At 54.9% G+C, this 23,548-nt stretch overlaps 1 protein-coding gene and 1 long non-coding RNA gene across 4 annotated transcripts; both read left to right on the plus strand.

Moving 5' to 3' along the window:
- Nucleotides 1-1,471: 1,471 nt before the first annotated feature.
- Nucleotides 1,472-6,341, plus strand: BHLHE40 (basic helix-loop-helix family member e40). Of its 2 annotated transcripts, XR_003537232.1 has the most exons (6): nt 1,472-1,570; nt 1,658-1,727; nt 2,002-2,109; nt 2,658-2,781; nt 3,770-5,158; nt 5,204-6,341. XR_003537232.1 is itself a non-coding variant. In XM_027702624.1 (5 exons), the coding sequence occupies exons 1-5, from the start codon at nt 1,491-1,493 to the stop codon at nt 4,627-4,629; spliced, it is 1,242 nt and encodes a 413-aa protein (XP_027558425.1). In that variant the 5' UTR covers nt 1,472-1,490; the 3' UTR covers nt 4,630-6,341. The 2 variants fall into 2 exon arrangements, 1 of the variants encoding a protein (XP_027558425.1); XM_027702624.1 differs by having other exon boundaries at nt 3,770-6,341.
- A 9,724-nt stretch (nt 6,342-16,065) lies between these two features.
- LOC113976920 lies at nt 16,066-21,890 on the plus strand. Of its 2 annotated transcripts, none has more exons than XR_003537215.1 (3): nt 16,066-19,778; nt 20,292-20,419; nt 21,695-21,890. It is a non-coding gene; the product is annotated as an uncharacterized LOC113976920 (long non-coding RNA). The 2 variants fall into 2 exon arrangements; XR_003537216.1 differs by having other exon boundaries at nt 20,292-20,346.
- Nucleotides 21,891-23,548: the final 1,658 nt, after the last annotated feature.

Here is a 23,548-nt window from a genome sequence, read left to right on the forward strand (position 1 = left end):
GGTCTTTAAGGTCCCTTCCAACACAAACAGTCTGTGATTCCATAATCCTGGCCATAATCACCAGGTTTTGCAGGCTCAGCTGCCAAACACCGAGAAGACCACACTGAGTGGGACAACCCAAGCATCTGCTCTCAGGGAGCTCTGTGTCACTGATACAGTGCTGTGCTGTCAATGCCTGCATAAAATCTTTGTGCTCTCACATAGTACCTGCTGCCCTCGGATTCCTCCCGAGGTGGAGCAGGCCAGGACTCTCCAGGCGATAGCAGTGGCTCTGGGCTGGAGTTCTGCTATTTCCTTATCTGGGTAAATGCACCCTTTATCAGATGAGCCTGCCTCTACTTGCTCAGCATTCAGCAGGGAAGTGACCACGGCCCTTCAGGAGAGCTTTGCCTTGGCAGGTACTCACACACCATTATCATCACTCAGGGTTTTGCAACAGTGTCCACGGGCTGCAGATCCTTGGTGCAAGCATGGGAAATCATGGAATGGGTTGGGTTGGAAGGAACCTTAAAGCCCATCCAGTGCCACCCCCTGCCATGGGCAGGGACACCTTCCACTAGCCCAGGTTGCTCCAAGCCCCGTCCAACCTGGCCTTGGACACTTCCAGGGATCCAGGGGCAGCCACAGCTTCTCTGGGTACCCTGTGCCAGGGCCTCCCCACCCTCACAGGGAAGCATTTCCTCCTGAAAATTCCTCATAGAATCCCAGAATGGTTTGGGCTGGAAAGGACCTTAAACCCCATCTCATTCCACCCCTGTGCCACGGGCAGGGACACCTTCCACTAGAGCACGTTGCTCCAAGCTCTGTCCAACCTGGCCCTGAACACTTCCAGTGATGGGATCCCACCAGCCCTAAACTTCCCCGCAGCACCAACATTTCCCCAGAGCCACATTTTAGCGACTCTCAGTTATTTGTTTTTTCCCCACACTTCCAAACTTCCGCAGCCGCCGGTTTCTCCGGGTCCGCGTTTGCGCCTCTGTCGCTTTGGGGAAGGGGGGTGTGTGTGATTTATTTTATCCCGATCTCAGCGCGCACGGTGGGGACACCGGGAGCGGTGCCGCCGGGACAGCGGGAGCGGCGGGGACACCGTGAACAGCGGGGACAGCGGTGCCGCGGGGACAGCGGGATCGGCGGGGACACCGGGACACGGCTCGGCGGTGCCGCCGCGCCGGGACACACGTGCGGGCGGGGGGGGGGGCCGGTCCGGGCGGCCCCGCCTCCCCCCGCGCCGCCGCCACGTGAGGCTCATGTGACGGCGGGGCGGGGGCGCCGGGGCCGCCAGACGTGCCGGCGGTCACAGGGCTCCGCACGTCGCTCCCGTCCACCCACTCGCCCGCATTTAACCCGGCCCGCGGCCGCCCCGCCGCTCCTCAGCCCGCGCGGCGCGGGCGCGGCATGAGCAGGAGCAGGAGCAGGAGCAGGAGCAGGAGCAGCGGCGCCGGCATCGTCCGCAGCCCCTGAGCGCGCCCCGCACCGCCCGCGCCCCCGCCATGGAGCGCATCCCCAGCGCGCAGCCCCCGCCCGCCTGCCTGGGCAAACTGCCCGCCCTGGACGGCGCGGACCTGCCGGGGTGAGCGGAGGGTCTGGGGGGTCCGGGGGGTCCGGGGGAGCGGCTCCGGGCCGGGGGTAACGCGCTGCTCTGCTTTCGCCCGTGCAGGCTGGACTTCGCGCACATGTACCAGGTGTACAAGCCCCGGAGGGGGCTGAAGAGGAGCGAGGACAACAAGGTGAGTTGTGGGGGGGGGGGGGGGCGGGGGTAAATGGGGGGGTGGTAAAGTAAAATTGGGGGTTAACGGGGTAAATCGGGGAGTGCGCGCCCCGGCAGCGGCAGTGACAGCGCTCCCGGGGCGGGGGCTCGGCCGCTCCCCGGGACACATGGGGCGGGAGGAGCAGCGGGAATGGGAATCGGCCGCTCCCCGGGACACGCGGGGCGGGAGGAGCAGCGGGAGCGGGGCCGTGCGGGGCTCTCCCCACGCTGACCCGCTGCCCCCGGCCCCGCAGGAGACCTACAAGCTGCCGCACAGGCTGATCGAGAAGAAGAGGCGCGACAGGATCAACGAGTGCATCGCGCAGCTGAAGGACCTGCTGCCCGAGCACCTCAAGCTCACGGTAGGTGCGAGCGGCGGGCGGAGCGCCGGGGCCGGGGGATGGACGGGGCTCTGCTGCCGTTTCGCCGCGGATTTGGGGTGGGTTTGTGTTTTCGCTCCGTGGTGCTGCACACCCGCACGGGCTGTAAGCGCATCCCAAAGTTTCCCGGGAGGGATGTCCTCGGGTGGCTCTATGAGTGTGGGTCCCTGCGGGAGCTGCCCGCCGGACACCCCCTGTCGCTGCCGGGCGAGAGGAGCCCCCGGCCGGGCTCCCCAGGGCTCCCCCGGGCTCAGGTCACGGTGCCAGCAGGGGCAGCAGAACGGATAAATGAAAGCCTTCTCCTGAGCTATGCGGCTGGTCCGAAAATACCCACAGGGTTCAGTGAGAGCCTTTCCCAGAGCCCGCTTTTTAACTTATTTCCTGGAATGTTGTGGGTTATAGTCCTGCACTGCTCAGGGTCACACCGTGCCCGTCCTCCCTCGGCTCCTGGGAGGGCTCTGGCAGCCCCAGGGGCTGCTGCCTGCACGTCCAACCCCGCAGCAGGCACCAACCTGTCCCTGTGCTCCCAGACCTTAGGTCACCTGGAGAAGGCTGTGGTGCTGGAGCTCACCTTGAAGCACGTGAAGGCACTGACCAACCTCATGGAGCAGCAGCAGCAGAAGATCATTGCTCTGCAGAACGGTTTGCAGGCAGGTGAGTGTTCCTGTGTGAGCCCCTGTGCCTGAGGGACTCTCTCTGGGGAGGCTGCAAAACGCGGTTGTGACACCTCGTTCCTGGGAAGGGAGGAGGCAGGAGCTCTGGCCTTTCATCGCTGTCATTTTCTCTGGCTTTGCTTACCAGCTCTTGCAAAAAAAGATGCATTTCTCACGGTGGTCAGTGCCCTGTGGGGTTTTTTGCAATCAAATTGGGTTTTAAGTAGTTGTAGTTAAAGCCCAGGTTTGCTGTGAGGTTCTCTCCAAAGCTCTCCGAATCTTCCCGTTTGTGTTCATGAGCTTTACATAACCCAGTTGGGTTTGTTTGGGTGTTTTTCCCTGAAAACAAATCTGCTTTTTGTACACACCTTTTTTAAGTTTCTAGATAACTGAGCTGGCCTGTGCTCTGCACACAGAAGGGACTCGGTGTTTCAGCTTATCAGCTTTAGATGTACTTCCTCCTCCTGTTTTCACATGTGGCACTCACGTGAATCTGATAAAGTAAAACTGAGTTTTTGGGGGAGCCGTCCCTGCCCCGGCAGCCACAGGGAGTGTGGTGGAGCTGCCTGGGGCTGGTGGAGCTGCTGGTGGAGCAGCTCCTGGAGCAGCTCCCGGAGCTCCCTGCCCGGAGGTGCAGGGCGAGGTGCACCCTGCGCTCCCAGGGGTGGTTCCTGGGGAAGGCACAGCTTGACTCACTCCCGTGCTCTGTACTCCAGCACCTGTTGAAGGTGGATTTTACAGTAAATACAGAATGAAAAATGAGCTTAAAGTTGTTATGTAAAAGTGGACAGGTGGATGTTCCAGTGAAAATGTCCATTTTTGCAGAAATCCCAGGATTTCTGTTCACAGAGTCCGGGTTGACCATCGCAGTCCCCTCGGGCTGTGCTGTACCCCGGGTTCAATATCATCTCCGGTCCTCCTCCGAGGTGGAAGTGGAACTATTTAGCATGTTGTTAATTTTTAATTTCTTTCTGTTAATGTTCCCTTAGGTGACCTGTCATCGAGAAACCTCGATTCCAGCCAGGAAATGTTTCGATCGGGTTTCCAGATGTGTGCCAAGGAGATGCTGCAATACCTGGCGAAGCACGAGAACGGCAAGGAGCTGAAGTCGTCGCAGCTGGTCAGCCACCTGCACCGCATGGCCAGCGAGGTGCTGCAGGGCGGGGCCGCCCGCAAGCCCGGGGACATCCCCCCCAAAATGGTGGACCTGAAGGAGAAGGCCGTGCCCTTGAGCGCGGCGGGCGAGGGCCACGGGAAGAACTGCGTGCCCGTGATCCAGCGGACATTCGCTCACTCCAGCGGGGAGCAGAGCGGCAGCGACACGGACACGGACAGCGGGTACGGGGGGGAGCTGGAGAAAAGTGACTCCAAACCCGAGCAGCCCTATTTCAAAAAGGATACCGACCTCAAGTACGCCATGCAGGAGAGAATAAGCTCTATTAAGCAAGAGACTGAGGACCCGCCGGCCAAAAGGAGCAGGCTGGAGTCGCCGGAGGACGAGGGCCCTTTTGGCAGCGACATGATGGGCTCTTCCAGCAGCTTCCTGGGCCCCCACGCTCACCAGCCTCCCCTGTGCCTGCCTTTCTACCTGATCCCGCCGTCCGCCACCGCCTACCTGCCCATGCTGGAGAAGTGCTGGTACCCGGCCTCGGTGCCCGTGCTGTACCCCAGCCTCCCGGCCTCTGCCGCGGCACTCACGGGCTTCATGAGCCCCGACAAAATCTCCCCCCCTCTGCTGATGCCCCAGAGACTCCCTTCTCCTGTCCCGGCCCATTCCCCCATCGACTCCTCGGCTCTGCTGCAAGCTTTGAAGCAGATTCCTCCTTTGAACTTGGAAACCAAAGACTAAGCACAGTGTGACTGGTTTTTTTTTTTGTTTTTTTTTTTTAGTTTGAGACTGTTTCCCTTTTCTATATTGGCTGGACTGAGGTGTGGGGATAAGGTTCACTGCACATAGGAAGCTAAATCCCCTTTTCTCTGACTTGTCAGGTAGCTTGGAGAAGGATGAAGGATGTGCCCAGCTCCGCGATTCACAACTTCTTCCAAAAGATTAAAAAGTAAAAAGAAGGGGGTTGTGCTTTACCCCTTCCCTTCTTCCCTCTCCACATCTACAGAGCAACAGTTGACTCGGTCAGCTGCGACTGTACTGCAAAGCTGTGAAAAAATATTCCATTGGGCAGACTTGGTTTGAGGGTCTGCACATCCAGAACACCTGGACGTGAAACACGGTACTTCCCTGAACGGCTCCCAAGGCAACGGCTCCCTGTCCAGCTCCAGCTGGACTGGTGGGTGCTCCACTGGTCACCAGTGTCTGAGTGACCCCAGGCGTGGTGTGGTGGTGGTGGCAGTGCCACCAGGAGTGTAGGAGGAGCAGGGCAGTGGTCACTGTGGTGGTGGCAATGCCACCAGGAGGAGCAGGGCAGTGGTCACTGCTTGGTCATGCAGGGTCAGGTAGACCTAAGACGGGTTTCTCTCCACACCTTCGCTGATGCATTTATCTGTTTTTCAGAAATAAAAGGTAGCTGCTGCTTGGAGCTTTCCATGGCGTACATCTAATAAATCAATTAACCTGCGCCCCTTCCTGTAACTTGAGCTGCTACTTTGGGCCGGGTTGGGGAGGAAATATCCCATGGATCACTTGGCTTGTTGCACCTGACTCCGGCCTCTCCCGCTGCTGCTGTACAGTCTCACCGGGTCTGTCGGGAATCATGAGGTTTTCCCGGCCCAGCTGCTCCCGGCCGGGCCAGGGGGGAGCTCGGTGCCAGAGGGAGCAGTTCAGGCAGAGTGGGCAGCACAATCCCTGCTGAATGTGCCCCTGTCAGTGCCTTTGGAAAAGGAAAAGGCTGGGATTTTCAGAGGAGTCCGATCCCGGCGGGGTTTGAGCATCCGAATTCCTCAGTCTCCTTGGCAAACCCTGGCTCACATCCCTGTGTTAGAGAGAGAGAGGGGTTGGCTGGTGACACTGTTAAACTGCAAGGGGCTTTCTCTGCAGAGGAACATCATCTCCCATTTAGCCTTTTTTTTAAGGAAAAAACCCCCAAACCTCCCTGCAAAAGGCAGTGCTCTTTGGTGGTTTTTTTTCTGACTGGTTTTGAGAACTGGTGACCAGAACCCCGTTGTCTGGATCCTCCTGTCGCCCTCCCATTGCACCAGCTGTTGAGATGCACTATGCTTGATTGCAGATTGTGTTCTAACGTTTATTTTGTTGTTGGTTTTTTGGTTTTTTTGGTAAACAGTTGTTGCCTTTATTTGTAAAATCCTGTTATAAATATATATATATTATATAAATATATTAAAAGGTAAAACGTTTCAGATGTCTATTATTTGTATAACTACTTGAGCATAAAGAAGTGAGAAATATGAATGTATTCTTGTTTCTGGGTTGTCTTTTTTTTTTTTTTTGAAGAGAAGAATATTCCGTTTTTCTCTCGGGAGAGGTACAGTGTTTATATTTTGGAGTCGCCTTCAAGGTGGGATATTGTACATATTTTTATCTTGAGTAAATGTTAAGTAGTTGTTTAAAAATGCTTAATAAAATAATTCTTTTCCTGTGGAAGATAAGGGTTTGCCTCCTGTGCTTTGAAATGTTTGAGCAGGGTCATTCCACGTGGTCTGGTTCAGCAGTGGATGGCGATGGGATGGTGCAGAGGGGAGCAGGATCTTGGGGTGCAGAGGGGAGCAGGATCTTGGGGTGCAGGCAGGAGTGGGGATCTCGGGTGCAGAGGGGAGCAGGATCTCGGGGTGCAGGGAGGAGCAGGACTCTCCTCACTCCCCCCACGGCTCCTCCTCCATGGGTGCCCGAAGGAGCTCAGGGTCCCATTACCCCTGTCACCAGGGATATTTATTTATTTTAACTCCCTTGGCACCTCCAGGGATTTTTTTCGCTCCCAACCCGCAGGAGATGCCAGGAGAGCCTGGCTGGCTTTCCTGCTCTCTCCTGATGTCACGTTGTGCTCCCTGTGTCTGGCATTTGGCTCCTGAGCCCTGAGCTCCATGGGGAGGAGGCAGCCCCTGGCCGGGGAGGATGCGGCGTCTCCACAGGCTTTGCCTGGTGCCTGGTGGAAAATGGGCTTGTTGCAAACTGGTTTTGCTTGACCAGTGCCCTCAGCCTGTGTCAGAGCTGCCACAGGACTGCCAGGACGGTGCCCACCAGCCCCTTGAGGCTGAGGGGTGCAAGGGCCAGGTCCTGCCTTGGCTGGGAGCAATCCCTGCTACCTCCACGTGTCCCGGGTGTCCCTGGTTTGGGACTCTCAGCCGGTGCTCAGGTGGTGGAGCAGCCCCGTGCCTTCACTCACTGCTGCTGCAAGAGCTGGGGGTATGGTCCACCTCTGGCCTCTGCACAAGATGTTGTTGATCCCAAACCTCTCCTGAAGGCACAAGATGGGAGAAGGGAAGGGATGGGTGGGAGGACTCGGTTTCCTGGCGGTGCTGCCTCTGTGGGGATGGGGCACAGGCACTTCGGGGGGGGATTTTGGATTTTCACAGATGAAGCACAAAACGTGGGGAGTGTTTAAGGGCCCAACTGGTCCAGCTTTGCTCAGTCCTGGGCTGCAGCATCTCTGGGACCCTGCAGAGAGAGGCAGGCGGCCAGGGGCTGCTGTTAGACTGTGGTTAGAATTGGCTCAAAGAAATGTTAGCTTAAGTAATACTAGAAAAAAGTGCAGGGCTGCTTAATGTGTTTGGGGCCTTCACACTTCCTGGCGTTCATGTTGTGTTTGTTTTAATTAGGCCTAAATATTGATCTCACTGCAGGCAACTGTAGTAACCCCCTTTGGGGACGGCCTTTGGTGCTCAGCACAGGGCACCTCCAGCCTCAGGACCCGCTGCATTTCTGGCTCCTTTCCACAGCTCTCGCTCCCCTTCGGTCTCCATCTCCTGACCCACTTTGTCCCGTGGTGGGAGGACTCCCAGCAACTCCAGATCCTCAGTTACAGGTGGGGGGGGAGAATTGTAAAAAAAAGAGTGGAAGAGAGAACATTTATCCAGGAAGCAAAGGATAATCACGGGCCCGGGATTTTCTCTGCTGCCCTGGCGGGGTGCCAGCGGGACAGGTGAGTTCCGTGGGGCAGAGCAGGCACCGGCCACGCCGTGGGGCAGGGGCTGCCCCTGCGGTGGCACCGGGCGGGGACCCCGAGCAGCCCCTGCCCCGCGCACCCGCCGCGGGCAGAGCCGGGCGCTGCATCCCGGAGCCGCATCCCGGAGCCAAGGGGGCATCCAGGGAGGAGGGCGATGGAGGGGCGACCCCCGGCACGGCGCCAGCGCCGGGCAGCCCCGGCGGGGTGTGCAAGAGTTCCCCGGACTTGTTTTCATGGTCTCACCCAGCTCTGACCTGCCTCAAATGTTGACACAATGTCACGTTTCCGACTGCAGTCTTTCATGTGCAGCCGGAGGCTAAATACGGCTGCTGGTTCCTGGAAAAAGACGTGCCTGGCACCCTTTCAGCAGAAACCCGATCCCCATGCAGGCTTGGCACAACAGCTGAATAACACGGCAATAACTCTTTCAGCAGCATTTCAACCCATAAATAGGGCTTCCCGAGCGACTCCTTGAAGTCAGGCGAGGAGGATACAACGATTTTTTAGAAAAAGCAAAAATATGAAGTCAGGGGTGTGTGAAGGGCGGGCGCGAGGGGGCAGCGGGTTCAGGCAGATCAAAGGGTGCTGTGGGGGTGCTGAGCGTGGTTTGGTGAGAGGGAGCCCAGGATTGCCTCAAAAGGAAAGAAACGCTCCTGAATTTTTTAATGTCTCGGTCCCGTTTCATACCAGCCCTGTGGAGGCAGGGGAAGAGCCTTCCCGGGAGCCAGGGCCTTTCCTAACCCCGCTGAGGACACACAGACACATAATTTTAGCTTTTCACCACCTGTTTGGAAAGCTCCTATAACCGAGTGCTGTGGGACTGGATGGTTTTTACAGGCATGTACCCCGGGAGCTGCTTATTTGCATTATGCATGGACCAAGGCCTAAAATAATCTGCAGTGACGCACATTTTTTTGCTGTGATTTTTTCCCCCCCCCCCTCCCCTTTTCCAGGACTCCATTTTTCTGAACGTGCCATGACTTTTGAGGACCACGCATGGTTGCCCAGCCCCGGGGCTGCCGAGGCCCTGATTCAGCACGTCCTCCTGCGGCGGGGGAGCAGGGGGAGCTCCCGGTGCCCGGCCGTGACACGGGGAGAGGGCTCTGGTGCTCCGCCTTGGCTTTCATCTGCAGAGCGTGTAGCTGCAAGTGCGGCGTGTTTACAAATGCAGGCATTGCAAGATCCCTTGAACTGTGTCCTAGTACAAAAGAGGCTTTGAAACGAGAAACACGTTGTCATGGCATGTTCCAGGCCAGCAGCACCAGACTGAACCAGATAATTGCTGTTTCTGCTTCACCGTGGAAAAAGCAGCAGGTCTTGAGCAAGTCTTTTTTTTTTTTTTTCCTTTAGACATCGGGTGCGATGCTCGGGATGGAAGGGGAGGGTTGGGAATGCCCGGGCAGGGGTGGGATGATCTGCCCAGGGCTGCAGGCACAGTTCCCCTGCGGGGCTGGGCTGGTGTAACCGTACCCTGCGGGGCCGGTGACACTGACCCCGGTATGTGACACGGGGTGTCCATGTTCTGTAACCCTGACTCCCGGCGTGCTGCCCGAGCCAGGAGACGTGGCTCTCACAGCTCCCCTGCGTTCCAGACCTTTCCCGCTGCCCTTCTCCTGGCAGCTCTCGGCACTCCAGAACTACCCAAGTGCCTCTCGGTGCCAGGTGAGAGCTGCTAATTGGCCCCTTCACTGAATGCTCCGTTACTGGCCCTGGGCAAGCAGCACCTCTGCACCACTGGGAATACTGGGAACAATGGAGCTCTCATGCCCACGCTCCCAGGGCACCATGTGCTGTGCTGGGGTTGGAAATGAAGGCTGACATTTCTACCTATTTTGGAATAATTTATTTCTTAGACGTTTCTCTTTCCCCCAGGTGTGTTTTTGCCCCGGGCACATCACACCATGGAGTCAGTTATTGCCATCACACCCAGTGCCTTTGGAAATGGCCAAACGGGAAAGCTCTGCCAGGGAAGGGTTTTTCACCACATGTGTCAAGTTAAAAACTGCGAAGGGGGCAGGCTGGGTAACACCACACAGCTGAGGGAATGCCTGGATATAAAAGGCAGATCCCCATCTCCTCTGGTGTGTGCTGCTGCCCATGGGATGGTGGGACCTGGATGGGGTTTGTCCTGGCCCCAGGCCGGGTCTGGCTGAGGCAGGTGGGTGTTTGCTGGGGGTTCTGGACCCTCGGCCATCTCAGCACTGCCCACGTCCATCTGTGAGGGCAAAAATGCTGAGGAGGCAGAGCTGTGTTGGCCGCTGAGCCTTGGGCTTGGCCCCAGAGGTCCATTTTACCTGCTCTCCTGACCTCTGCTCATCGTTCCAGTACCCAGGATGGGATCCCAGTTTATTGTTTCCTTAACAACAGCTCCGGCCGAGGAATGGTGGCTGCAGTCTGTGATTGCCTGAGCTGTCACACGAGAGGAATAATTAGCTTTTCTCTGCTGTACAGCTCTATCCTTCCTTCAGCCCCTGGTGCTGCTGGAAGTACAGTGGCATTCCCTCCTCTGGTGCTGCCCCCCGGTCACCTCCGTGCAGTGGCAGCTGAAGGAAAGGCCGAGATCTATTCTGCCTTGAAAGTCCTGATGAATATGCAAACTATTAGGGCTGAAATATTGCTTATCCCTGTCACGGGGTGTGCACGGAGCTCGTGTTTGTGCTGCTGCCTGAGGATGTATCCAACACCAGTGTGGGGCTGAGCAGCTTAGGGAAGATTTAACTCTTATTTCTATTCTGGATGCCGAATCATTAACAAGGTTATGGCCATGTTGGGGGCCTTTCCCAGCGCCCTCCTCCCACTGCCATGGGACCTGCTGGCAGGCTTTGACTCCAGCCATCGATCGGGGCACAGCAGGGCAATGCTTTGTCCCCAATGGAAGCGGTTGCTGATGATTATCACATGGAATTAGTGCGTGTGTTGTGAAATTGGTGTGATTTGAGATGAAATGTGACCTATGGGCATAAGCAACACGTTCTAATGTATTCAGGAGCGCTGGGGCTGACGAGCTATTGCTGCTGGTACCACGCTGATTAAACCCCAGCTCGCTCTGCTCCCATTGAAAGCAGTGGGAGGTCTGTCACTGCCTTCCGTGACTGCTGGACCGGATCCAGCCTGCACTTCACGGGATGCATTATTCCAGGATTAGAGAGGCACAGGGAGTGGGATTCCTCTCCCTCGCTGATCTCTGCTGCTTAGATGTTTGCCTCGGAGCTGGCAGGGACACGAAGCCCCCGACCTGGTTTCGGTGTCGACCCAGGGAGGAGATGGGTGGTGTTTGCTCCCAAAGGTCGGCCAAGGCTGGGGTGCTGCTCTGGGGGTGCAGTGAAATGTGGGGTGCTGGGCAGCCCCCCTTGATCTGGAGCACCTGGTGGCATGAGGACATGGCTGGCAGGAGGCAGGGTTCCCACAAGCATTGCGTGCACAAAGTGTTTGACCCACCAGTGTCAGAGTCCCATTTGGGAATGAAGAAGCCCAATCCCAGCCCAGGATCCTCAGAGGGGCCCTGGCTCTGCACACGCTGGTCAGGAGGTGGCTGGGGAGGGGTTTTCTCTGGTTCTTGATTTCAGACAAACATTTGACCTCAAAGTGGTGCCAGCTGCTCTGGGGCTGAATTCCCCTGCGGCGTGGGAGGCTGCTGGGAGCACAGGGCATCGCCCACCCCGCCGGGCCCTGCTGCCCCAGCCCCACAGCCTTGGGCTGGAGGATGACTCAGGGCCCCGTGCAGGAAGGGCCTTGGAGGGAGGGGGCGGTGGTGACCCCCCCAGTGCTGCTGGGGAACTGAAGCAATCTGTTTATCATGGAAAAACTGCTCTTTGCAGCAATTCAAATGGAAACTTCCCAGAATGAGTGTTGCAGAGCTTTCCCCTTGAATCACCAGGCCTCCCAAGAGCCACTTTCTTAGACGATGCCCTCGGGAAAGCTGTCACCAGCCTCGACGAGCAGCGGCTCCTCCGGGCAGCACAGCTGGTCCTGAGCCCTCCGCAGGCCCATTCCCATGGGAGCAGTGGCTTTCTCCAGGAGGAGCAGGTATGGCACCACCAGCACACAGCTGTCTCACGAGCTGTCACGTGAGTACCCCGGGTGCTGGAAGGGTCTGGGGTGATGGACACCCCCAGCTCGGGGACCAGCCTGGGGTGGAGGCTCCAACAGCAGCACCCGCTGCCATCTCGCTGGGCCGTTGCCTGTTTGCCCTGCCCGCCTGTCACCCTTTCCATGGTTTAAATGAGTGTCCAAAGGTCAGGGGAATTCTGCCGGTGGCTCACGTAGCCCAGTGAATAAGGAGTGAGTGTGAGACGCCTGACTGGCTCTGCTCCCGTGGGTGCCTTGCATCCCGTGCTGACACGGCCACGGCAAAGCCTGAGCTGGTGGGGAGCACAGACCCTGTGCTGCCTCTGAGCTGTGCCCCGGCACGAGGCCCCTGGTGCTCCCGAGGGATGCTCCCGGGGCAGCCGGGTGCCCATCCCGTGGGCAGGGCAGCGGGCACAACGCCTGGGCCGTGAGGCGTTTCCGGGCCAGCGTAACCACAGCTGTGTGTCAGCTCTGAGCTGTCAGCCTCGCTGATCGGGACCAGATAGGAAGGAGCCCGGTGTTGCAAGGAGTGGGAGGCCACGGAGCAGGGCAAGGGGAGGGGAGGGAGGGCAGGTCATGGCACCCTGGTGATCCCCACTGCCACCCTGGGAGCGAAGCTGCCGGGGATTTTTGTACATTTATTCCCGCTGTCCCTGCGGTGCTCGTCCCCATAGTAACAGAGCAGGCTGGCACTGCAGTGCTCGGTGACATCCCCGCTTCCCAGGGGGAGCCGAGGACCTGCGTGGTCCGTGCCCCAACTCCTCAGTGGAGCTCATGAGCGCAGGGACAGCTTCCCTGTGCTGCAGAGCCTGTCAGGGGCTCACTGTCTGTGCAGCCCTGGGAAAGCAAACAGAGCTCGGATGGGAGGACAGAACAGGCAGGTGTGGGGCTGGCCAGGCCCTGGCAGGACCTTGCCCAGGGTGAGGGGTGGCTGATGGCAGGTCCTTGTCCCCAGGGCCTGGGCACCTGCTGTGGCAGAGCCGGGCCCAGCTGCCGTGTGCGGGTGAGGCAGGACTGCACAGGGGTTTTCCAGCTGCAGCCGGACTCGGGCAAGCACCTTGGGCACTTGAGGTCAGGAGGCATTTGCAGCACGAGCTTTTTGAACCCAGGAGCGAGGCAAAGGTGTTTTTTAAGGAGACTGACAAAACAGATCTTCGTGCAGATCCTGGAGCTGCTCAGAACATGAGTCAAAGGATTCCTGAAACAATTAGAGCTGCGAGGTGCAGCAGCAACAGCACATTCACCATCAGCAGCTCTGCCAGGCACCCCCGGCCAGCTGCTCGTGCTTTCCCTCTAATAAGGCATATTAGGCAATTTCCCATTAAAAATGTTTATGGGAATATATAAATATTCACTTATACAGAACTCGCCTGGCCCTTTGTGCACAGAGCAGTGGTGAGAGTGACTTGAATTGTTATAAATCTATCAAGAAAGCTTGAGACGGAGCCTAATGCATGGTGAGATAGATGTCCTGGAGTCCCCGTGGGGAATGAGTGCTCCTGGTGCCAGGATGGGACGCCTCGCTCTGTGGGACAAAGTCCCCCATGGAGCAGGACAGGGCGTCCATGGAACCTGGGTCACATCCCACGGTGCCCAGCCACAGGCAGCGACCGTGGGCAGGGTTTTCCCTCGTGTGATTTCCCGATGGCCGTAGGAGGAGCTTGCACAGACCTGATCTGGATTTAATCAAAGGATTTTTTTTTTCATTTGCTGTCTTATGCGCTGACCACCAAACCACATCCTTCGAGCCTGAGCCCAGCACAGCGAAACAAAAACTAACAAAAACTAGGCCAGGGCTTTTTGCTATATTTTTTTTTTCCTTTCTTTTCCCTTAGTGCATCGGTTGGGTGCAAAGCTGATACCCACCACTCCTCCAGCCCCTCCACTGCCCACAGAGCATCCCCATGGGACAGCTCCCCAGGGCAGCCTGGCATTTCCCTGAGTGAACCACTCGCAGCTCCACGTGAAGCCTGGGAACTATCCAGATTATGGCCACTGAGCACAGCGTCAGTGGGGAGCAAATATAGAGGAATAATAAGTAATGACGTCCTGGCAGATCGTGTAGTCGGGACCTAATCAGGCCCAGCGTGGGGATTGCACTTGGCTCTCCCTGATGCATTAAGCACTGAGTGTGTTGCAGCCTGACTGTGGGATCAGGGCAGGCTGGAGGGGCCCTGTCGGCACAGCCCCCGTGGCCATGGTGTGACAGGGCAGCACCCACAGCATCCAGTGGTGACCTGCCTGCATAGGGAAGTTCTCACGTTCACAGAGCAGAGAGCAGCTTTATTGTTTTATTTTGCAAACCAAAACCAGCCGGGAGTTTCTGAAGCGTCTGCCATCCCCGCAGAGAGCTGTTTAGTCATGCCTGGTGTGTGTGCATGTGAGACAGTGAGGGGAGGGAGGCTCGAGGACTTTGCAAAGATTAAAGATTTATGCTGACCCTTGAATCTGATCCAAGGCTACTAATCTGTCCTGATCCTATCATCTGCTCAGGGTGGATCTATTTCACTTTCCTTTATGGTACTCCTGACTCATTGCACTCCCACTCCAGGCCAGTCCAGTGGGAATGGGAAGCGCTACCACATATTTGTTTGGGTTTGCATTTAAAGCTCTGGACCTGTGGTGGGTGCAGCTCATAAAGGAAACCAGTGTGGATAAGATATGGGTGAGCTGAATGCTTGGAAACCACTCCCAAACACAAGCTGAAGTGGTTTGAAATCAAGGTGGAGTGATGTACTGAAGGCACAATACTTGGCAGCTACGCCCAGCGTGTGAGAAAGGCATTTAAATCCAAGGTGGTGAGGTAGGGAGGGCACCCAGCGTGCTTCCGACAGGACAGTTCGTGCCTTGCAGGGGCTGCAGTCCCAGGTGTCACCCCTCCAGCAGAGAATGGGGTATCCACCCCTCATCTGCCCACCCACCCTCTCCAGCTCTGCTCATTGCACCCCTGTGAGACCCTCCAAGGGCCTGTGAGAAGCCGTGCTGGGGTTCCGCTCCTGCCCTGGCATTCCTGCCTGGGAAATGCCTTGCTGTGCTCCATCACCCTGGACTGAAAGGCTCCTGATGGCTGCTGGTGGTTTACTGTGAAAAACTACATGTAGAGGAGAATACAGACCTGATTTTGTTGAAGAGAATTTTGAGAACAAATCTCCCCTGCCCTCGCAAAAAAAAAAAAAAAAGGTGTGGCAGAAAGAGAAATAAGAGCTTTCCACCCCTCCCCAGCTCTGCTCTGCCTCAGCCACACGTGTCTGGAGGAAGGCTGGGGATGCCGCAGCCGCTCTGCCCGTGTGCCAGCCGGGAATGGGGATGGATAACACCTGCTGGGCACCGCCGGCAGTCCCGGAGCCACGGGCTGACAGGCGACCCCGATCAGTCATACGGGCCTGGCCCGTGGCTGAACTGACCAGGAGCTGCAGTGTGGTATATCCTATTTCAGATCCCCTGGGACATCCTGTTCTCCTGATAGCTGATGATATGTAAATATAGCAAATGCAAAGGGAGGCACTTTCCTACCGTGCCTTGCCCAGGCTGCATATGGAACGGGCTGAGCCCAGCGGCGCCCTCGGGAACACCCACCGCAACTGCGACGGAGGCATCATGCTTTATTTTTAGTTTAAAATGAAGTTCCTGTTTGTAAGGCCAGAAGGGTTACAGGAAAAAAAATGATGAAGTGGGATCATTTACTGCTATTTTCTTTTCACGTGTCCTTCCTTCCTTCCTCCCTCCTGAGAAATAGGATGTAGCACATCACTATTCCAGGCTGCAATATTCGCTCGCGGGAGGGCTGGTTCCTGCTCCCTCCGAAGAGGCCCATTACGCCTTGTGTAACAAAAGACACCGTCCTCCCAACCCCGCCAATTACCCTTGATTTCGAGTTGCTACATGAAGGCGCTTATCTCATGTAAATGAAACACCGGGGCCTCGCACTGACTCGCACTTCCCTTCTCCCTCGGCGGAGTTTTGGGCTGCCCCTGCCAGGCGGGGTGACGGGCAGGGCAGGCAGGGGATGGGGATCCCTCCCCGGCTCATCAATCCCCCTCCTCCCCGGGCCGCTGAGCAGACCCAGCAGCCGTGGGACAGACCGAAACAACGGGAGGCATTTGGTCAGGTCAGCCAAAGGAGCCTCTTTAATGAGCAAAGCCGAGCACTAATTAGTCCGGTGTGCAGCCCCTTGCCCCAGCGCCCATCCCCGCAGTTCTCCCTCAGCCGGGGGTCACCGTGGAGGCAGAGCCGCAGGGATGAATTTGGCAGGTACCCACGTGTTTTTCTCCTTCCCCGTGCCCTGTTAGGGAAAGGTAATCCCGAGCTGACAGGAGGGAGACTGCGAGCTGCTGACGGGAATTCCCAGCTGAGGGGTTTTAAGAGCGGTGGGAGCTTTGGCGTATGGATTAGGTTGCTTATATATACTATAGTGTGAAGGAAACAGGCGGTTTTGCTAATTCCCTTGCACTTTGGTTTAATAAAGTAGGATTTGTCTGGTGGGAAAGTGTAACAGTGGGATTTAAGCTGTGTGAGTCTCATGACTGGTGCTCGCCTGGCTGGGTGGGAAGCAGGGAAGCATCGGTCACATTCTGTCTCTGCTCTGTTCTTGTGTTTTTAGACATGATTTGAATGCCCACAGCTTCGGATGAGCTTTATTTGGATTAGGTTTATTTAAAAAAATCCATATGCAGAGACTTGCACTGAATTCTGTAGCCCAGTTTTTCAGAACTGCAGTGCTCTGTGTCTGAGGAGAACCAGGACCACTTGGTTTGTCAGTGCCTTGTGACAAAGACTCACAAAAACTGAGAGGATAAAGAGGAGGGGGCCAGTGCACAGAGGAAGAAGGGACAGGTTAATATCTGGTACACCCTCTGCAGGGAAACGAGATCCTTCTGCTTCTGGTTTTAATGAGAAAGGCCCCAATGGAAATTTAAAATCTGGATCTGCATCAAATCCTCAAAGTTCAGGCAGTTTAGAACAAGGAGTTCGGTCCATTCCATCACACATCAGAGCTGTCTGCAAAATTCACAGCCCAACACTTTTTTCCAGCCACGAATTCTGCCAAAGATGTGTGCTTGAATGTGAGGTATTTTTCTTCTTTTTCATCCCTTTTGCTAATTTAATTCCCAGATCTAAATGAAATTTTTCCATCCCGGACTTCCACGAGCTGGGATGCCTTGTTTGCAGTTGGGAAGCTTTGCTGTGCCCTCTGTGGAGTGCTGAGGTGTCAGAGGGGTCACCTGCCCGCAGTAAGTGACCGAGCAAAGGGGAGGCCTCGGGGTCAGGCATGGGGCTGGTTTATTGCCAGAGCCAAAGTTTTGGGATGCGCTAGTGAGCAAATCATTACAGTGCTCCTGCCCTTCTTTCTCTCATTATTAAGAGGAGAAAAAACGACCAATTATTGGAATATGCACAAATATGCCACTGATGAGGGCCCTGAGCAACCAGGCAGATTTTCCGAGCAGCCTTGAAGCAGCAAGACACAGCAGCCACATGCTGGGCTCTCCCTTATTTTTATTCTTTTCTGTTTTCTTGGTTGTAGAATAAGAGCTAATCAAAGTGATGCACTCCAGCAGGCTTTTGTGTATGGCATTACAGCAAAATCCTAAATTCTCTTTCCTGCTCATGCATACAAAGCAGGAAGAACTAGGATGGCTGCAGACTATTTTCAGATGATTTAGCCAAGGAGAAAATAACTGGGTGGCTGGAAGAAGGAGCTTTTGATAGGAAATAGCCTTGAAGTGCAGCTCTCTGACATGACAGCGTGCGAGGTGCCCAGCTCCCTGAGACAGCCCTGCTCTGTGAAATGGAACATGACTTCCAGAGGAGATGACAAAGGACAGTACAGACACCAGAGCACCCAAAATCCAATGCAAGAGAGACTGCAGAGTGGGCTGGGTGCTCCCTTCTGCTCCCTGAGCAAGAAGTGGTTTCAGCATCGACATACATGAAGTTCCCCCTGCTCGGTTCAGGACTCTTACCAAGTGCTGAGGCAACAAATCGAGTATTTGGCTGGTAAATCAGTGCAGCTCAACTGACTGGGTTCATGGGAGGCTGTTTGTACCTGTAGATGTGTTACTTCTTCCCCCACTAAAGGCAAAAGCATCACCTGGGACTTGCCCCTCACACCTGGAGCAAGTTGGATGCTCCCTCCCCACAAGGCAGGAGCGTGGGCATCAGTGATACCTGAGCGAAAACTCTCACCTCCCTGTGCTTCACAGCACCTGGTCTGCAGTCCTCTCTCTCTCCCTCGTTTCAAAGGACCACCCAGTTCTCAGGGTTCTCTCCCCCCTTGTCTGTGACAACACTGGGGACAAAGCCCCAAAGATGGTCCCACGGGGCAGGCTGGGGCTGACGTGGGACATGGTGTTGCTCTTTGTGTTCGTTCATGTCTCGTGAACAGCTCGCCACTGATCAAATCCCCTGCTTTGGATTTATTCTGTGCAATTCAAAGCGAGATTTGCTGGACCCCGCGGTGCCCGTGTGCCCGGGGAGGGCTGGGCTGGGCTGTGGCTGCGGGCACTGCCAGGTCAGGGGAGGTCCTGGGCGAGGATGAAGGTGAAGGCATCTTCGAAGGCTTTGGGCAAAGAGGACGGTTTCGGTGAGGCTGCATCCCCCTCTGCTGGAAAATCCAAGCAAAGGCAGCAGAGCACCCGCTGGCCGGGGAGAAAAAGCGGGGAATAAATGTGCAAAGAACACAAGTGAGGCCCGGGGGTCCCCGGGACCCAGAAGGGACATCGCGGCAGCCAGTCTGGGCTGTACTGGGGGTTCATCCGCTGCTGGCCGTGCTGAGAGGGCTCTTGCTGGGGACAGCCAGACCCCGTGCAGAAATTGGGACCACATTGCATTTGTGCCAGGCACAATCCCACTCCCCATCACAGGAATGGGCGAGTGGGGCAGGGGCAGCACCTGACAGCGGGGTCAGGCAGGTCCTGAGGACGTGTCAGGGTCTCACAGCTGGCAGAGAATCGTGACTGTTACTGAACAGAATTGCATTGACACTGGGTTCAGAGAGGCTTTGTAGCCCAGGTGGTGCCCAGGGGCCACAGCTGACGGGCATGAGGTGGAAAACACACTGGGGGGACTGAAATACTTATGGCAACCACGGGCAGTGGCATTTGTCAGGAAGGGGCTGCAGTGCTGTCTGGTTCTTGCCAAGCAGCTGGTAGGGAGCTCTACTTCAAACCAGAGGCTGGAGAAAATGCCTCTCCTTGCCCCTCACCTGCTCCCTGGGTGGGTGGCTCATGGCTCAGCCTAACCCAGGACTCCTGAGAAGTCCCTTCTATGGATTCCCCTGCGATGCTGCTTCCTCTGGTCCTACAGGTGCCTGGGCACAGCCCAGGGCTCTGTGCTCGTCTCTCAGAGCCTCACTTGGAGGCTGTTTGTGCTTAGACTGGAAGAATGGGTTTGTTTCCTTTTGGATTTAAAATCTAAATTACAGCAAGGGTGAAATGCGGTGACTGGGCTGGCGAAGGCCCTGACTGTGCAATAAATCTGCAAGCATGGGCCTGGCTTTTGCGCAGGGGGCTCTGCAAGTGCCAAGGTCGCTGCTAATAAATCTGACTGGAGGACCAGGAGGAAATTTTTTAAAACTTACTGCAAACAGCAGGCTCCTTTTTAACCATCTTTTTTTTTTTCCCCTGCTCCCTTCTGCTGATTCATGCTCCTGCTGCTTCGCCACTGGGAGACGCCAGCATTCCTGAAGGTCATCACTTGCATGCAGCAGCTCACGCTGAGGAGCGTTTGCCAGCATCTAGGAAATCGAAATGCTAAAGTGCCTGCGATCATTTATATTTTCCCTGGCAGTGACAGACAATCCACAGCTTGCCAACTGAGGAGCTGCCACGTTTCCAGGCTGCTACACTGCTCGAAGGTAAAGGAGGTGCATGAAAGGTGATGCCTCCCGAGGAACCCGACACCGGGTCACCTCAGTGGCACGAGATGAGGATTTTCACCTGGGTTCACCTGCAAGGCAGCTCTCTTAGAGATATGGAAACCCAGGGTTCAAGCAGGCACCCCTCTGACTTACACCCAAACCGTTCTGTCACCCTGTGATCCCATGACACCGGGAAATGAGATCCGTGTGCTCACGTCAGGAGTCACGCTGCTGCTGCCTCACGTCCCTGGGGAAGCAGGGCTGTGCTGCCCTCACAGACGCCTCTCTCCCCCTCCTCTGCCTCTGCTCTCCACTCTGGGGAAGGCTTGGTGCTGTCCTGGGCTGCAGAAAAGAGGCAGGACTTTAGGGCATGCTGGCAGCATGCAAACATCTCTGAGGAAATAAGTTATCTTTTAGTTTTCATGGCATGTCTCCTCCTTAGTGGCAAAGGGATATTTCTGGTTTAGCTCAAGCACTAACAGCACAACAGACACTTTTATTTTTTTTCAGGAGAGCAATGAAGAAGACAGGGTGAAATCCTTCCTTTGCTTCTTCAGGTTATTTAGTGAGTATTTATACTGTGGCAGTACCAAAAGTCCTGAGTAAAATGACGTGAAGACACTGTGTTACAGGCTGTGGTAGGTTTAGGAACCACTGGTTATTTAATGTCCATCTCTTCGGAAGTGACCACTAATCTTTTACCCTTTCCTTTATGTGTTTGTAAGAGAAGGATGACGCGTATCTCACAACGACTATCATCTACCTTTGTTTCCTTTGAGAATATTTTAAGTGGACCTTGAAAAAGAGGAGCTAGAAACAGCCCCCAGCAACGCTCCGGTTTGTCCTCACAGCTCCTCAGCTTCCCCAAATCCAAGAGCTTCTCCCTCCCTGGACAAGGGAGCCTCCTGGCCTGGGAGGCACCCACAGCCTCTTTATTTTACAAATTTCCAGTTCAACCCCTGAAAGAAAATCAGTGTCCGAGCAAACTGGCAGCACAAACAGGACACTCCTTAAAGCAACGGAACGGGAACATGAGCAAGCAGGAAAGCAACATCTCAGAGTAATGTTGACACTATTTTTTGGCTGCAGCTCCTCGCTCGGCAGCAGGGGAGGTGCCACCCAGCAGGCGTCTGTAACTCATCAAATCAATTAGTTTCTTTGTCTGCAGGAGGAGTTGTTCGCCAAAGACAAATTAAAGGAACGTCCAGTAAGATCCTCTGTTCTGAGAGGAGCTGTCCCATTTTCTCATACTAATGACAGACTCCGAAATCTGTGCACAATTTAGCTCGTTATTAGAACTAATTGGTGCCAGGCATTCCATCCTCTCTGATAGGGCTAACCATGGGGATGAAATTTTCCGAGTTAATGAACCGGAGAATGGATTAAGAACTTTCAAAGTGCAGTTCATATCACAGCTTAATTGGAAGGAGAATATTAGTTGGCTTTTTATGGATACAAAGGAAAGCCGTGTTTTGGGGTGGAAAAGCACATGCACAGCCGCCTTCCCTGCCACTGGGAAGCTGGGAATTTCTAATTTCAGCGGGGCAGAGCCGTGGCATTTGAAGGCAGCGCCTTCCCAGCATGCTGTCAGCCGGAGAGGGGTGGGAACCGGCTTTATTTTCTGTGTGCAGCACTTGCCGTTCCTCCTGCCTGAGGCCCTGCGGGGAGAACCAATTAGTGCAGCTCTCCCAAGGCCAGGGAGCTGCCAGGATCCAGGGCCAGTCTGGGCACAGGGGATCCTCGGGATGTGGATCCACATCCTCCAGACTGTCATGCCCCAGTGTGCAGTCCTGGTGTTCTTTTACCCATCCCACTCTAGTTGCTTTTTTACACCTATTTCACTGTGAAAAGGAAAATTTATGTCACCCATTTTTCTGGCTCAGAGAAATAACATTTTTTTCTGTGTGATTTAGACAATTTCCTTCTGGCAGTGATGGAGAAGGAGGAGCCTTTGCAAGTGTCCCAGAAACAGCATGGAACCCCGGGAGGGGTGTGCACACTGTGCTTGGCTTCCCCAAATTCATCAGCTGCAGGTGCTGCTGCTCTCCCTCCATCCTGGAGTAGAAAGGCGTCTGCCAGCTGCATACATAATATCTTTAAAATTTATACTCTAAAGATAAAATAAATAATATTATCAGATAAATAAATATATAATTTCTCATATAAATAAATAATATCATAATATCTTTCAAATATCTATTTTAAAGACTGCCTGTCTTTAAAAGCAGTTCCTGCCTGTGATTTTTGTTAGCCAGGGGCTAGGATAGCTAAGTTGTAGCATTCCTCTGGAAAAAAGAAAGGGAAAGGCCTATTAGCATCAGCTGGCTCTGGGTTATACCTGGTGCTGTATTTGTTGGTTTTTGCAAATGTAAGTAATACCAAACGACCCAAAATTCCCAGGTGCCAATGCTACTGCTTCCCTGGGTGTTTTTCTGCACTATCTGAGCTGCTTGGCCCCTCTCTCTTCCTTATTCAGCCTTCATAAAACTATTTAACTTTCTTCTCCCACCCCCCTTGGAGCTGGGATGTCCGTATCCAGGTAGCCCACTCCATTCTTCACATGTTATCTTAGCTCTTTAATATTTGTAAAATAATTTGAGAACCAGTGCAAAACAATAGCTGTTTTCCAACCCACTGGCAACCAAAAAAAATCCTGTTTAATATCCATTCATAGCTCTTAATTTGAGTAATGAAAGTTTTACTGCAACATGATAAGAAATCCTGAAGGAAAAGACTGTGCTTCAAGTGAATGGAAAATATTCTTTGGGTATCCTGTAGACTTCTCATGATGTTTTTTCAGCTCCACCTCCATTTGCTCAGCTTGTGTCCCTCCTTCCTGGCCCCTCACTGCACAAACCACTGTGTAATTCCCCAGAGAGCTGGAACAGCACGATTTGTAAATTTGGGCATAAAATGTGGCTGGGAATTAACCAGTTACAGTGACCTGACCAGTACAGCAGCAGGATCCCTGGTAAATCACCCAAAAAAGTCCATGCAAAATGCATGAATTCCTGATAGGAACTTCTAGAGAACATCTGGTTATGTGAGAATAACGAGGTTCAATGGGCTTTCCCTTCAGTTCTGGCAGTTCTATGAGCGCACAAAAAGTTTTGTATTGCACTTGCTTTAAAAACACTCAGAAAATAACTGGAAATATTATGGTAGATATTTTTTAATCTGCAAGACAAGATCTTGCGGGCGGCTCTGAACTGGAGCAGCCCTGAGGGGACGAGGCTCCCCCTCACAGCACCCACGGTGATGGTGGGGCTGAGGGTGTCATCAGACACCCCCTTCACCCGCCCACGATGGAGGGCACAGTCTGGGCAGGTTTGGGTTGGACATCAGGAGGAATTTCTTCACGGAAAGGGTGATCAGACACTGGAAGGGGCTGCCCAGGGAGGTGGTGGAGTCACCGTCCCTGGAGGTGCCCAAGGAAGGACTGGACGTGTCACTCAGTGCTCTGGGCTGGGGGACAAGGTGGGGATCAGGCACAGGGTGGACTCGATGGTCTTGGAAGTCTTTTCCAACCTTAATGATGCTGTGATGGTGTGGGGTGTGAGTTGACACCCCTTCACCCACACCTGTCCATGATGGGCTGAGGACGAGAGATCATTGTCTTAAGTTGCACACGGGAGGTTCAGGTTGGACATCAAGAAGAATTTCCTCACAGAAGGGGTGATTAGACACTGGAATAGACTGGGAGGTGGTGGACTCACCACCCCTGGAGGTGTTCAGGGAAAGAGCGGACATGGCACTTAGTGCCACGG

The sequence above is a fragment of the Neopelma chrysocephalum genome, unplaced genomic scaffold (assembly GCF_003984885.1).
Source record: "Neopelma chrysocephalum unplaced genomic scaffold, ASM398488v2 Primary Assembly neopelma1_189, whole genome shotgun sequence".
In the NCBI taxonomy this organism is placed as follows: domain Eukaryota; kingdom Metazoa; phylum Chordata; class Aves; order Passeriformes; family Pipridae; genus Neopelma; species Neopelma chrysocephalum.

Bases quoted from the DNA above. Each gene is read 5' to 3' on its own strand.
- BHLHE40 (XM_027702624.1), top strand. From the start codon at position 1,491: ATGGAGCGCATCCCCAGCGCGCAGCCCCCGCCCGCCTGCCTGGGCAAA. The intron at 1,728-2,001 runs GTGAGTTGTGGG...CCGGCCCCGCAG, and splicing joins AGAGGAGCGAGGACAACAAG to GAGACCTACAAGCTGCCGCA. The intron at 2,110-2,657 runs GTAGGTGCGAGC...CTGTGCTCCCAG, and splicing joins CCGAGCACCTCAAGCTCACG to ACCTTAGGTCACCTGGAGAA.